This window comes from Cyprinodon tularosa, unplaced genomic scaffold (assembly GCF_016077235.1).
Source record: "Cyprinodon tularosa strain WSP-4 unplaced genomic scaffold, ASM1607723v1 ctg242, whole genome shotgun sequence".
Classification (NCBI taxonomy): domain Eukaryota; kingdom Metazoa; phylum Chordata; class Actinopteri; order Cyprinodontiformes; family Cyprinodontidae; genus Cyprinodon; species Cyprinodon tularosa.
This window is the reverse complement of record NW_024038901.1, coordinates 135,928-151,020: the sequence shown is the minus strand read 5'-3', so window position 1 is coordinate 151,020 and position 15,093 is coordinate 135,928. Positions and strand designations below refer to the sequence as shown.

General features: G+C 38.3%; 1 protein-coding gene across 1 annotated transcript in view; it reads right to left on the bottom strand.

The window, feature by feature from the left end:
• The window catches only part of wnt6b (wingless-type MMTV integration site family, member 6b), a 39,375-nt gene extending 32,595 nt beyond the window's left edge, over positions 1-6,780 (bottom strand). Inside the window, exon 1 of the mRNA XM_038287628.1 lies at positions 6,005-6,780. Coding sequence (XP_038143556.1) covers positions 6,005-6,084 — 80 coding nt within the window. The 5' untranslated portion in view covers positions 6,085-6,780. The remainder of the gene's footprint in view (positions 1-6,004) is intronic.
• Between the last annotated feature and the right edge of the window lie 8,313 nt (positions 6,781-15,093).

Genomic DNA, 15,093 nt, shown 5'->3' with positions numbered 1-15,093 from the left:
TCTTTTTTCTGGCTCGAATGTAATATTATGTACTATTTAGACAAACGGACATGTGCAAGCATTGTGCATGAGGACCTGTGTCATTGTGGCATGTTCCTGGCAATCTGACAAGCAATGCAGGCCAGTGACAGACACACACAAATAACACAGTTGGCCCCGCTAAGCACTGCAGTCAAAACTAGTATAGAAGAGCAAAGACATTCCTCACTCCTCTGAGCTGTTCTCTCTGCTCTCAGGCCAAATGATTAGAGCGCTTTAATCAGGAGAGGCTCTGAAAGGACAGCTATCTCCAAGCATTTCATATCTCTCACTCTGCGTCTCTCATTGCAGCTCTCTCTTTCCCCTCAGCGACAGGCTATCTGTTTGATAGGCATTTTCCTTCAGAAGACATACAGAGATAGAGACATTCGAGGGGAATGAGCATGAGACAGAGAAGGAGTGATGTGTGATGGTATGTCCAGCTTCTTTCAACAGAGCCAATCATTGTCCGGCTACACTGGAGAGCGACCCACAGGTGTGGCTTAACCTCGGCTGTATCACAGTTGCTCACTGTGTGCGCGCATCTGTCTGTGTGTGCGCATCTAGCTGTGTGAGCAAACAAGAGGGTGAGTGAAAGAAGATGACAATTTATGTCAGTGAGGATAAAAGGGAAGTAGCTGATTCCAAAGTGTTGATTCCCTTAATCCACATCTCTTTTATTTTAAATAAATCTTCTAAATGCATAGCCAATTGAACATTGATTTTAGCTCTTACCTAGTTGGATAGATTTTGGCAGGCATCATGTTAGTTACCTTCCCTTTAAAAAAAAAAAGCTATGATCATTTGTGGCATATTATAAGGTGTGTTATTAATGGAGAATAGGAGCGGAACTTGAAATTAAATAGAAGTTAGATTTTTACATGTGTTTTGGGGGTTTTGAAAACTGTATTTTGTAGTGGGATCTGTAAAAGCAAAGTAAACTTAAGTTGCTTTCAAAAGCTATGTGGTCTTTGTATAATTATTCTCTTGTTGACTTCTAGCCACTACTTAAATGGTGCACAGGAGCCGATCACAATGGAGTGAAGCAGCTGCGATGCAATTTAGTTCCTCTAAGTCAATAAGTTCTATACCAGTTAATACCAGAGATGGGAAGTAACGAAGTACAAATACTTCGTTACTGTACTCAAGTAGATTTTTCTGATATTTTTACTTTACTTTACTACTTATTTTTATGGAGACTTTTTACTTCTACTCCTTACATTTTTACACAAATATCTGTACTTTCTACTCCTTACATTTTAAAAAATGTCTCGTTACTTTAGTTTTGAATCATTTCAATGGAGTTACCGTTATTATTTTTCACGTCATCAATACCAAATTCAATCTAATTGGATGGGAATCTACGTTGCATTTGACGCACCACTACAAGATGAATCGACAGATTCGGCGGTATTCATTGGCGGCAAATCATTGCAGCTTGGTGGCGGTGGCGTTAGCATAGTAGTATGGACGACGAGATGATTGAAAATGAACACAACGGAGATCTAGTCCTATTGGCTGACATCCATTTAAAATGTAGGCAACGGCATGAAAAAAGTGGTTTCTACTTTTACTTTTATACTTTAAGTAAATTTACAAGCCTGTACTTTGTTACTTTTACTTGAGTAAAGAAGTTTAATCAGTACTTCCACTTTTACCAGAGTATTTTTTTACACAAATATCTGTACTTTTACTCAAGTACGGAAAGTGAGTACTTTTGCCATCTCTGGTTAATACCATTTTACAGGATTTTAGTCATAGTTTAAGGGGGGGAATCTCTTACTCATGAGGAAGAGTGATAGAAGGATCAATTAAAGATGGAATTAGTAACTTGTACTTCAGGCAGAAAAATTGATGTTTTGGATTTTACACTCCATCTGTGTTCCACGGCCCACATATGGACATTAAATTAGATACATAGCCATCTATAGTCCAATTTATGGCTAAAACAATGGAATTTAAGGCATATATGCCTAAAATAAGGTTACACATTAGGTTATATATTAAACCTGTATTTACCAGGAAAGTTATGTTTGGGATTAACCATCTTTTTTTTTAAGGGAGACCTGGAAAGCCACTGTATGGTGGATGTCTCAGCCTTATTATATAAGGAAATATGGCATTAAGGGTAAGTTAGGAGAAGGATCACTACTCCATTTATCAGAGTGATTTGCTGTAGTATAATATGTGTTCTGGATGCTCCCTAACTCCCCCCTACCCCCTTCCTTTGGAAGTAAGGGTGGGATCCCAGGGTAGACCTAGAACACATAGAAGTATTTATTTTCCTTTGGCTTTAGAACATGTTGATACACCCCAGAATGAGATGGAGAAGAGTAAGATGGATGGATGGATGGATGGATGGATGGATGGATGGATGGATGGATGGATGGATGGATGGATGGATGGATGGATGGATGGATGGATGGATGGTGCCAATTTATTTAAGAAAAACTGCAAAGAGATAAAAAATGAATTGTCTTTTACTCGTTACAAGGGTGAAATTTCAAATTGGTATAAGGTGGCAGCAGGACCAAGATATTTTTATGCATAGCTTAACCATATATTATGCACTGTGTCTTAAAAGTTTTTTAAGATGTTAACACAGTAAATGTATTGCTTATTTTACTTTATGTATCGGAATACTTTACAGGTTATTTTTTTCCTCTGGACTTTTTTTTTTACGCTATTTGAAGAGGGCACTTATCCTCTTACATGGATTTATCAAACCAGATAAATTATCTTTGGCAATGGACCGCACTGACTGAAATACTTTATCTGACAAGAGGATTTATTTTACATTACATGAGTCATTGGGTTGCTTCTGATTCCTTAAACAAATATGTGCAATGGTTTCTGAGACAATCACACAGCTTATCAACACAATTTGTCAAGCTTTTTAGTTGTGATAGATAGCTACAGGAAGCATATCACATCCAAATCTCAATTTAAAGGATTTATTATTTAAATTGATTGTATTTTCTTTCCTCTGATAAGGTAGGTAAAATCATCTGGTAAAGGATTGGAAAATTTGCCCCCTTAAATAAGATACTAAAGCGTTTATGATAAGATATGATTTTTCTTATTTTATTATAGGACCCAAAATGCCTACTACTTTGGTTGATAATTATACTTACCCTCCAATAAAAATTGCACTATAAAATTTCACCTACTTTTAGTTATCTTTCTACATTATAGGTAGACTTTATGTTTTGCTTTATTATCTTTATCTTAATCTATTGTTTCTTCCCCTCTTTTTTCCAGAATTGTCAACAACTTAAGTTTTGTATTTTTTTAAAGTACTCAAAGTAGTAATGGAAATAAACTAAAGCCCAATTAAACCAAACAGCTTAAGTAGTGCATTATACCTTACAACATTCAGTCATTTCTTTGTGATGCAATTGGCTATGCCAGAGTTTTTGTGCAGCAGTATCGCAACTCTTCCTTACCTGGTGCTGCACTCCTCCTATTAGCTGGCTGAAAGAATGTTTCTGGATTTCTGATTTGCTTACAAGAATATCGAAAAATAAATACATTTCTGTGCTTGGAAGTTTGGAAAACAACTAATATTTACAATTGGATAAATAAAGCAGAGATAACTGTCACCCTGGCTGGCAAGATATGAGTACCAGAGTAAAAGTACCAGACTATATTGTTGCTTACACCTACATCAAAATACAATCCTTCCATGTTGGAAATTTCTTAACTTAAATATATATTACATTATATTAACAGTTTTTGTAATAATGGTTGCTTTTCAGTTTTAAATAAAGGCAAATGTAATGCTTTACATTTTGTTTGATGATTTTATGTAAATGCTACATTACGCTGTGCTCTGAGTCCAATAATGCCATAATTTAAAGAGAAGGTAGTTATTTTAAGTGTATTAGTTTTATATATATATAATCCAGTATTATTTTCAAAGTAATGTTCTCCATTGCTGTGGGAGAAGCTGTTTTTGTCTCCTGCACATTTCTTAGCATTGCCAGGGGGCAGAACATGTCAGCCATTACACTCGTCTGAAGTCCGATTTTTTCCAAATCTTATGCAAGGTTTTTTTTTTTTAAATGCAAAATTCACGTAACCTTTTTTATTTCAAGCAGTAATGTCTAATAAGAACCGAGTATAACATGTATTTGTACAAAGTGTTACACAATAAGAATAAGAAAATGCTGGATGCTGGAGATTAAGAGAGCACCGCAGGGCCCTGCATTCATTTTGGTCTTTTCTTGTCCAGAAAGAATATAAGAGAAAAGACCAATGTATATCGCTGCACCCTTGTGGGGAAACAATGGCTTAAGTGTGTTACATTCTCCAAACATGCTAAATGTATGATAACAAAGCAGTCGTAATGCTCTGTTCAATTACACCCCTGATCAGAGAAACCAAACTGCTAAGCTTAGCCCAGTCTCCTGCCAGTCAACAAGTAAATGCACTTACAGTGCCTCAGTGACACTACATCCCACACTGACCTTGACTGTGCTATGAATGAACAGTGGGAGGATCCAACAGAAAAAAAACACAAAGCTCCACTATTAAACACTGCAGAAGTGTGCATGCATGAGTGCAAGAGATGGGAACAGAAACATTAGAATTACAAGCATCATATAAACAAAAACTCACATTATTAGGAAATATGTTATCAGTAGATCTGCTGGGCTTCTATGTCCATCTGTCTGTTCAACTGTCACCCATCCTACTGAGCTGAGCCTATATGGATTGTTTTATGATGACATATCCACTGCGCCTAGAGGGCCACCTGACATTCCTTAACATGAACTCCCGTCAGAGACACACACATCATCAGCAACACCTTAACCGACCTTACAGACCTTTCTCACTGCAGGCAACAAAGAGCACACTCACCTTTTTACCTCTCTGTTTTATTTCTTTTACACACTATGATAAGAGAAGCATCAGTCAGTTGACCAGTTGGGGTTTAGGAAAATCAGATTATGGTAAAAACCATATGAAGCATTATTGTGAATAATCTATAAAACCACAGCCTCTGTTGAATAATATTTAGTACAATAATTGTATTGTGTAAACTGTTTATACAAATATCTAAAAAAAAAATGAATTCAGAAAAAATAGGCAAATCAGATAAGGTAGAAATTGCTCAAGAACAGCCTAAATAGTTAATCTCTCCACAGTTCTTGCTGAAGTTTTTATTTGTGCACAAAAGTTTGGAAAGATTAGTATGAAAAAAAGGTTTTTACAAGGAGCAAAAACACGATGAAGGTATTTTAAAATAAGTTTTTTTCCCCCTTTCAAATACATTTACAAAACATCCTGAAAGACTGCAGAGATATATGATGATCATTAATCTAAAAATCACAAATATACCAATAAACAACCCATTGAGAATATATTGTCAGAGGCGGTGTCTAATGCGGTAAGCAGTACCTTAAATCAGGATATGTATCTCTCTTTAAGCCATAGAATGAATCAAAATTCAAAAAACAAACATCAGTACATCAGTTGAGTGAATGTTGTTTAAAGCTATTGAATGATTCTAACAAATTAACATCAGGGAAAGAAGCTTTGTTGAATAAATAGCTCTAATTTTCAAAATGTACCACTGTATCACAAACCTGGCTGTTTCTCCTCTCTCTCTCTCTCTTTTTTTTTAGGGTTTTAGGGTGTAATCCTTAGGGAAAAAGGCCAGTTAACATCTTAATAAGCTGGTCATCTTTTATGGAAGACAAATATCCTTAAAAATCCATCACTCTGAATGATGTGATGTTAATCTGCTGTTTATTAAGTAAAGTCTTAAAATTTTGTTTGGGGTTACTTTTTTTATGTAAAGAAAAAAATATAATAATTATTACCAGCTATGAAACTGAAAGTTTGCATTCCTGAAAGCTGATTCGCAGATAAATAAAATTTAGATCACACACCAGGAATATAAGGAGAAGTACAGTACATGAATAACATCCCATACTTAGTGAAACAATGACAGGGACACTGAACCCACGTGCTAACTTACCACCACAGTCCGATGATGTTGACCGGACAGAGCAAGATAAAGAACAGGGCCAGCTGGATCCTCGAGAGGCGAACCGTCATGTTGACCGCTGCAATTCCGCAAGGAGATTTTTCCCTTCGCCAAACTTTAATATAACGACCTCAGCCAACACCGACTGTGATTATTAATTAGAATCATAGGAGGTCCGACTGATTTTTTTTTTTTGTTTGTTTGTTTGTTTGTTTGTTTGTTTTTTTTCTATGACGGCGCGGATCAGTCAACGCTCTCTGGAAAGTGTCCGTCAAGGAGTGCGCAAAAGTCCAACTCCTCTTCACTGGGGCGCATTTTAATGCTCAGCAAAGCCGGTCAAGTGGCCAGAGAAGTGATGTCCGCACTCAAAGGTGTGGTTAACCTCTTCATTATCGCATTGCTTTGTCTGTCACAGCGCAATTACATGGTTTCAATGTGGTCTGTAAGGAAAACACTCCAGACTGCGCACGGAAATGATCCAACTCTTAAGTTCTTGATTCTGTCACAGTTCCACTTCTGTGAGGCAAGAAGAGGAAGAGACGCGCAGCTGAAGGTAAGAAAAAGCCGCTGCGCAGTGAGATGAGGAGCGCTCTGAGCTGACGCGCTGATGAAGAAGTTGGTGAAATAATTGAGGGCGCCCACAGGCTGCAGGTAGAGGCGACTCTCCTCCCGCTCAGTCTGTCTGCGTGTTTTCTTTAGATGAGAACAGGCTGGAAAAATGAGCTCGTCTTCTTCCACCTTAATGTGACGTCGCTCCGGGCGAGGCGAAATCCTCGCTGTAACTCAGACACATGGAGGGTGGAAAAAACAAAAACTATTGGTGTTAGAAGGTCCCGTGCTGAGATAACGCACGGCAAACCCAGTAACCATGATACTGGCCCAACATGAGGGCAGACTTTAGGAATGCAGACAATTTTACAGAAATGTAAAAGTTGTGCAAATATGATCAGCTTCTTCTTTAAATATTGCTGATATAATATGAACGACAGAATCTAGAGACAACTTGTTTGTTAGTGCATCAAATTTAGCTAATATAATTGATTATAAGTATGTTTTTAAAAGAGGCATCATTTTAAGTTAAAATAACTGTGCTTCTGTATATGCTGAAACTACGGAGCCCCCTAGGTGTCAGGGTAAAAAAAAAAAAAAAAAGCCGGTGGAAATCCGTGGGCACGGATTGATAAAGTAAGCGCACGGTTTTCCAATCCATTTGCACAGATTACGAAACTGTGCCCGCAGATTGAGAAACTGTGCTCTCGGTTTATTGATCCGTGCTCACAGATCAATAACTGTGAGCCCTGCTTTGCATTCCGCACACAGCTGTTCCGGAACCTTCAGAGTTTGATGCATGGGCCACATCCACAAGGTAAGTTTTGTCAATTAATTGTTATATATATACATATAAACATATAGACTTAGTGCAGTGCGATGCTTTAAATGAGCATGCTTTAGAGCTTGAACTTGCATCAAACTCTGAAGGTTCCGCTGTATGCGCACGGAATACAAAGCAGGGCACACAGTTTATTGATCCTAGCGCACGGATTAATAAACCGAGAGCACAGTTTCTCAATCTGCGGGCACAGATTAATAAAACTAGAGCACAGTTTCTCAATCCGCGGGCATGGATTAATACACCGCGAGCACAGTTTCTCAAACCGTGCGCACGGATTAATAAACCGAGATCACAGTTTCTCAATCCGGTGGCACGGATTAATAAACCGAGAGCACAGTTTCTCAATCTGTGCGCTCAATCAATCCGTGCCAACGGATTTCCACCAGCTTTTTTTTTTTCTTTTACCCTGACACCCAGGGGGCTCTGTATAAAACACAATGTATGTGCTTAAACCAGTCAAAAATAAAATTTTTCGGTGTTTCACAAAGTTTGATTTTGATAAAGGAATGATTAGGGTCGCCAACTCCTTTAAAAAAGAAAAAGGGATACCTCATGAGCGTGCCTCCGGACCCGGTTGCCTTTAACCCTCCTGGCGTAGTGACACTCCCCCTTTTGTGTGTGAAATAATTTTTTTTAAATATTTGACTCAAATTTGCATTGAATTAGATTCATATTTGCAGTGTGCTTTATATTCTTTATCGCTGACTATTTCCACCCAGGTATTTGTTTTTTCCCATTCCTCCCTATATTTCTCCATCCTTTTTTCTTTTTACAGCCTTTTTAGCCTGACCTCGAATACTCGTACGACGTATTCGTAGGAGTATAAGGGCCAGGCTAGAAATTTTTTTTCCCTTCTATTTTGAGAAAAAAGTCGTAACATTACGAAAATAAAGTCATAAAATTACGGAAATAAAGTCGTATCATTACGAGAATAAAGTTGCAATGAGATTTAAGTCATAAAATTATGAGAATAAAGTCATAAAATTCAGAGAAAAAAAAGAACATTACAAGAATAAAGTTGTTACATTACGAGAATACAGTCGTAAAATTCCGAGAATACAGTCATAAATTCCGAGAAAAAGTCGTAACATTACAAGAATAAAGTCATTACATTACAAGAAGTCGTGAAATTACGAAAATAAAGTCGTTACATTACGAGAATAGTCTTAAAATAATGAGATAAGGTCGTAATATTAAGAGACTAAAGTCTTAGAATTACGATAAACAAGTTGTATTTGTTGACAACTCTTACAAAAATAATTTCTTCCGTAAAATGAGGAATTCCGAGCTTCATGTGAAGTTATACCTTGGCTCTGGTTTCACAAAAGAGAAAATCTTTTAGCACACCAGCATCAGATTGGGCAGTTGATCAAAGTGGACTCAGGTTTCTGTTTGGTGGAGCTGGTCGGCCGTTATATGCTGGTCGGAGCTCTGAGCTTTCTTATTCTTATTCTCGTAATGTTATGACTTTATTCTCGTAATGTTACAACTTTATTCTCATAATTTTATGACTTTATTCTCATAATGTTATGACTTTAATCTCGAAATTGAAGAAAAAAAATCTCTAGCCTGGCCCTAATACTCTGTCATACTATTCCAGCCCCCAAAGTCAGTTTCAGCATTTGAATTACTCCGTTGGTCCCCCATACTGCTCTGTTGTCTCCCGCTATCTTTTCCGTGAGCAACATTTGGCTCGACCAATGGTATGAGGGTATTCTGAATCAATACATATATGTTGTCAGCTTATTGGTCACAACGCAGGACAGGACCCGGGAACAAGTTTACCGTAAGGTTTGTTTCTAACTTGCCCTTGTTCTTCATTTTCCATTAGCTTTTTACTGACAATTTTCTTACTCTCACAGTAATAGGGGACAAAGTGCGTTCCTTTTCCACTAAATACGGCAGAGGTACTTCAATTTCTGAATACAGAACAATTACATTTTTTAAGGGACATTTGGCAACCCTAGGAATGACTATGATATATAAGAATGCAACATTGGGAGTTGAATAACATACTTAAAGGTATAGTAGACAATCTTTTATTTTCGGGTGGATCATCTAAATAAGTGGTCGTCCTAATTGTCAATCATTCTGGTGATATGTTCACATAAGGTGGTCCTAAGGAGAGCTGTCCTTGCAGAGCATTATGGGATTTGCTGTCACAGTGGCCCGCTGTCACCATTGCCTGTCACTACCTGACAGTGGCGACTAATAAAAAAGATGGCGCAGGCACTGTGTGGTGGAGGAGTTACGAGACCAACGGGGAGCAAAAAGCAGTGGTCATCTGCATAAACGGTCAGTTAACTGAGTTTGCTATAAAATCCACTTTATAGTCCCTGATTTATAAAGTGATTGAGGGATTTAGGGTCTATGTTCAGGCACAGTAAGGTTCTTTGAGCTATGAGAACAGCAACTTTTAAACAGAGCGTGTACAAGGAGAAATGGGCTTGTGCATGCCCTTGCATCATTTAATAGGTGTTTCCTCGCAGCAGGGGTACAGGGTTGTGCATGAGTGTTTTTTTTTTAAGTGGAGAGGGCAGGTCTTTTAAATAATTCGCAAAAATCCTCCACAATACATTTAATTAAGCTTTATTATTATTCTTTTTTTTTTTTTTTTACAGTGTCCTGTCTGGTGATGTGGCAATAAAAATAGTTGTCTTGATGCCAAAAAGAGCCCAACAGATTTTGCTTTCACAAGTGGAGCAGTACGGCTATCCCCATTAGTGGTCCGCTAATTCATGCAGGGAGTATTAAAGATTGTATGGACATTGCAATGTAAGTAGAACAGGAAAGGAAAAGAAAAGGAGAAAAGATTAAAGAAAGAGAAGATAAAAGGGAGATAACGATAAAACATCTTCAGTCTGCTTCATCACCTGCAAAGAGATGTAAGAAGAACAGCACAAACAACGGATATAGTATAAGAGATATAATAAAGTAACACCTAGATACTATCGCTGGAGTATATGTAGTATTATAATCTGACATGTATATTGTGGTAACTAAAGATAAGAATGGGATTTCTGTATGAAAGTGAATCTCTGAGTACCTGGAACCAAGCACCTGTAGTTGTTTGTTAGAGTGCACCTGTGCATGTAAAGTTTATCCAAAGGAAAAATGCTCAATAGTGGTTGTGAAGAGCCGAAGACTCGCCCCTCCAGAGCACAGAGGCGAGGGCTGGGGAACCCAAAGCCCCACACACCCAAAGGGATCCCAAGAGCAAAGGCGCCCAGGAGGGGCCGCCCCAGAAGATCCCCCCCCACCAAGGGAGGAGGAGAGACAGCACCAAGGAAAACCCCCAGCCAACGCAATGCCGGAGTCCCCAGGAGCCAGGGGGATGAGTCCCCGGGCTCCGCCGGCAGCCAGCCACCCTGAAGTCGATCCAGCCATGGGCCCCAGGGACCCAATGCTCCAGGGGCGCCCAATAGATGAATAATTAAGCTTTAAATTCTAGTGTAAGTTAATGAACTGATTTTTTTTTTTATTTTCCCTTCCCTCTGTACTTTCCAATTTCAAATTGTGATACTGATTCAAATAAACCATAAAACAAACTTAAAAACAGAAAAACTATACTAAACTACTTATACAAATGTTCTTTGAATTTACATTATTTATATGGAAAATGGGGGAAATAACACATCTAATTTAAGGAAATCTTTATAGAATTTATGTGTTTGAGTTAGGCAAGACAAGGCGAGTGTATCATTTCTCTAACACATTTCACTTACAAGAGTGAAAAGCGCTGAATACAAAAGGAACATTAGAAAAGGAAATGCAGAAAAACATCTATTACACTAGCAAATATAAAGGCAACTCAAGAAAAAGACTGGAAACCAGTATTTATTATCTTTCAGTCAACAGTTTACATAAAAAGTCAAAGGCAACTCTAACCAAACTGTATGTTTTCAACCTGTTCTGCATTTGTTCCATATTAAAGGAGAACATACCGTAAAATGAATATGCCTCTTACAGATTTCTTCACCCTTTTGGTCATGCTCAAATGCCTGATTATCAGTCAGATCTTGAAATGTTACAAATATAACCATGGTATATATAAAAAGCAATACATACAGTAAATGGTGTGGGTTGATATCAAAATAAAAAAAAGCTTTCCAAAACTCTCTTGACCTGTGAAAAAAAAAGACATGGCCCCCACTTTGTGCATCACACAGTTTACAGTGTCTATTCATTTTTGGGGGGATCACACCTGTCAAACCCAGGCTTTATTACTGACAGAACTGTGTAAAGTATAGCTAAATTAAACATAACCAGTCTTTATACACTAGGCTAAAATAGTTTATAAAGTAATGCATCATAGACAAGATGTAAAGACACTTTGGAACAGATAAAAAACAAAATGATTGTTATTAGACAATCTGGAAATGGTTGTACAGCCATTTCTAAGATTTAAGGACTCCAATCAGCAGCATTGGGAGCTGCTAAAGTAGCTTGTACAGTAAAAGTATTCAGATCCCTTAAACCAATCCACATTTTGTGGAAAGGTTCACATTACAACAATAAACATAAATGCATATTATTGGAATCTTATGTAAAAGAACCACACAAAGTGGCATATGTTTGTGGCATAAGTATGGTGTGCAACCAACTGCCTTTAGAAATGCCTGAGTATGACTACTGATGAAATAAAGTTAACCTGTGTGTGATCTAATCTCACTACAAATACAGCTTTTCTGTGGGAGCCTTAAAGCTTGGTTAAGAGAATATTGAGGAGCAAACCACATCATGAAGTCCCAACAAGACACCAGACAGGTCAGGGATAAAATGGTAAAGAGGTTTTAAGCAGGCTTAGGCTATAAAAATATTTTCCTAGCATTGAACATCTCACATTGCAATACTCAATCGATCATCTGGAAATGAAGGGTATGGCACAACAGTAAACCTACCAAGACAAGACCATCCACCTAAACTTACACACTGAATAATAAGAGCACTGATCAGAGCCAAAAGTTGCATGTTGACTCTGGGTGGTGGAATCTGTCCAACAGGACAACTTTTAGTCACTCCCTGCACAGATAATTTTTTTTATGAAGGACTGATGGAAGAAAGTGAATGTTAAAACAAGAAGTCCCATTTGCGGATTGCCAGAAGCCCCATTGGGAAAAGAGCAAACATGTAGATGAAGGATATTTAGAGAGACAAGACCAAAATATAACTTTCTGGCCAAAATGCAGAATGTTATGTGTGGTGGAGACCATCCCCACACTCAAAAGTGGTGGTGGCATCATGCTATGGATGGAGTTTATCCTTAGCAGGGACCAAGAAAATGGTCAGAGTTGTAGAAAATGGAATGGCATGTTGGCAATTTGGGAAGAACAGCTTTTGGAATTTGAAAAAAAAGTCTTGAGACTTGGGCATAGGTTAAGCTTTAAGCTGTCATGGTCCTGGCGCTGATGGTTGGCTTTTTCATCTGCCCCTGTTCACCTGTCTAATTGGCCGGGCGGCTGATGATCGTCGATCTTTTTTGCCTGATTCCTGCAGCTATTTATGCTGTTTGTTTGCCTACCATCAATGCCAAATTCTTTGAGCTGTTTCTGTAAGGTTAATTCTAGCGTTTAAGTCAGTGTTTGACATTTTAGTTATGACTTGCTTTTTGCTACTGGATATTCTTTTTTTGTCTTGTCCCTGTCTAGTCTGTCAGTTAAGTTTTTTTGACTGACTTTCTGTATTCTGTTGGTTAGCGAACTTGGACTGTGTTACTGACCTCCGCTTGGATTCTCCTTCGGTATCTGTTCAGCTCTCCGATCTCCTAGTCTGTCTGCTTGGTTTGGATTGTACTTCGGCTTTGGATTATTCCTCACGGACACTGTTACTTCCTTGGCGTCGGCTGGCGCATACTCCTCTCCGCCCTGTGCTCAGAAGCTGTAACAACTGCAAACAGTGGACAATCTCCCTCCGGATTCCTCATCTCCCTCTGGAATCGGACTGAACTCTCAACTAGAGAATCCGGTTATCCGCCCCGCTGACGTTGGCCGCTCACTTAAGTTTTGAATGAAAACCGTCCTGATTTTTTTTGATCGAACATTAGGTCCAAGGTTCTGAGGTCATTACACAAGAAGCACAGCAACCCTAAAGAAAAAAACGGGGCTACAAAATGAATGGTTTCAAACAAAATATATGAATGTGTTAAAATTGACTATTCAAAGTCTAAACCTAAGATAATCTATGGCAGGATAGGAAAACTGCTCTTCAGATATGATCTCCATGTAATGTGACTGAGCTTGAGCTATTTTGCAAAGAAGAATTTGGCAAAATGTTCAGTACAAAGCTGGTAGAGATATACCCTTAAAGGATTTGTAGCTAAAGCTGCACAGTGGGTTTGATTCCCGGCGAGGTGTCTTTCCTCATGGAGCTTGCATGTGCATGCATGGGCTCTATCCGGGTACTCCAGTTTCTTCCCATAGTCTAAAAACCTGATTGTGAAGTCAATAGGCATCTCTAAATTGTCCTTAGATGCGGGTGTCTGCATGGCTGCATCTGTGTTGCCCTGCGACAGACTGGCAACCTGTCCAGGGTGTACCCCGCCTTTTGCCTATAGACTGCTGGAGATAGTCACTGGCCCCACCGGGACACTGACCGACTAAGCGGGAGAAGATGGATGGATGGACTTTCAGCTATAATTGCAGCAAAAAGGTTTTCCACAAACTTTGGGGAGCTAAACACTTGCACAATTCTTTTTCTTTAAAACTTTTTTTTAATTCTAATTACCTTTATGCTTTGCAATTATGTATTGCTTTCTTTAGGTCTTTTACATAAAATTTCAATTAAATATATCTCTGTTTGTGGTCAAAATATGACAGAATGTGGAAAAGCTCCTGGGGTATGAATACTTTTGCAAGCCACTGTATTACTGATTCATAAAACAAATCAGGGATTGGGTATCTTATTGAAAAGTCTGAAGTCATTAAATATGCGACTTAAGTCCCCATCTCTGACAGACAGACAAGCACACACACTCACACACAAACTCTCCTAAAACATAACTTCCTTGGCGGAGGTAATACGGGTTGCAACAGAGCTAATTCTTGTAGGCACACAACCTAGTCATCTCTATTGGGACATAATATCAGAATACATTTTACTGTTAATTTGAATCCACTTAACTGTCCAGCAGAAAGCCTGCAACCTATTTTTACATTTGGTAGCCCCACTCCCTCACAAATACTATGCCAATGCAGGCTACTGTTTTCTCCCAGTTATAACAACTTTTTTCCTGTCTTGGCTACTTTATACTTCATATAAGGGTAAAACCTGTAAGTCTGACATGTTTTTCCCTTTTACATACAGTAATGGAAGATAGTGATGCAAATGTCATCTTTCAGTGGGTGCAGTACAACCGATGTATCATGAAAAACTCCTTCTAAGCAGATTCAATGTACCAAGAGAGCCAGCCCTAATATTTCTGTAATGTATTGTACTATAGGTCAAATGCTCATCAGACATCTTGGTCCAGAAAAGTGCAGTTCTAGAAACAAAAAAAATACTATGCAGAATACATATGTTTTTTTTTCTTTCTTGTTTTTGTTTGTTTTTTGAACGGCAATCTATTCAAGCACAAATGAAGACTGATCTTTGTATTTCCTCTTTTTATATTTAACTGACTTGTAGACCCCAGACTGGCTCATTCCACTTTCAGTAACAGCTAATTGGGATTTTTTTAACAATAAACAAT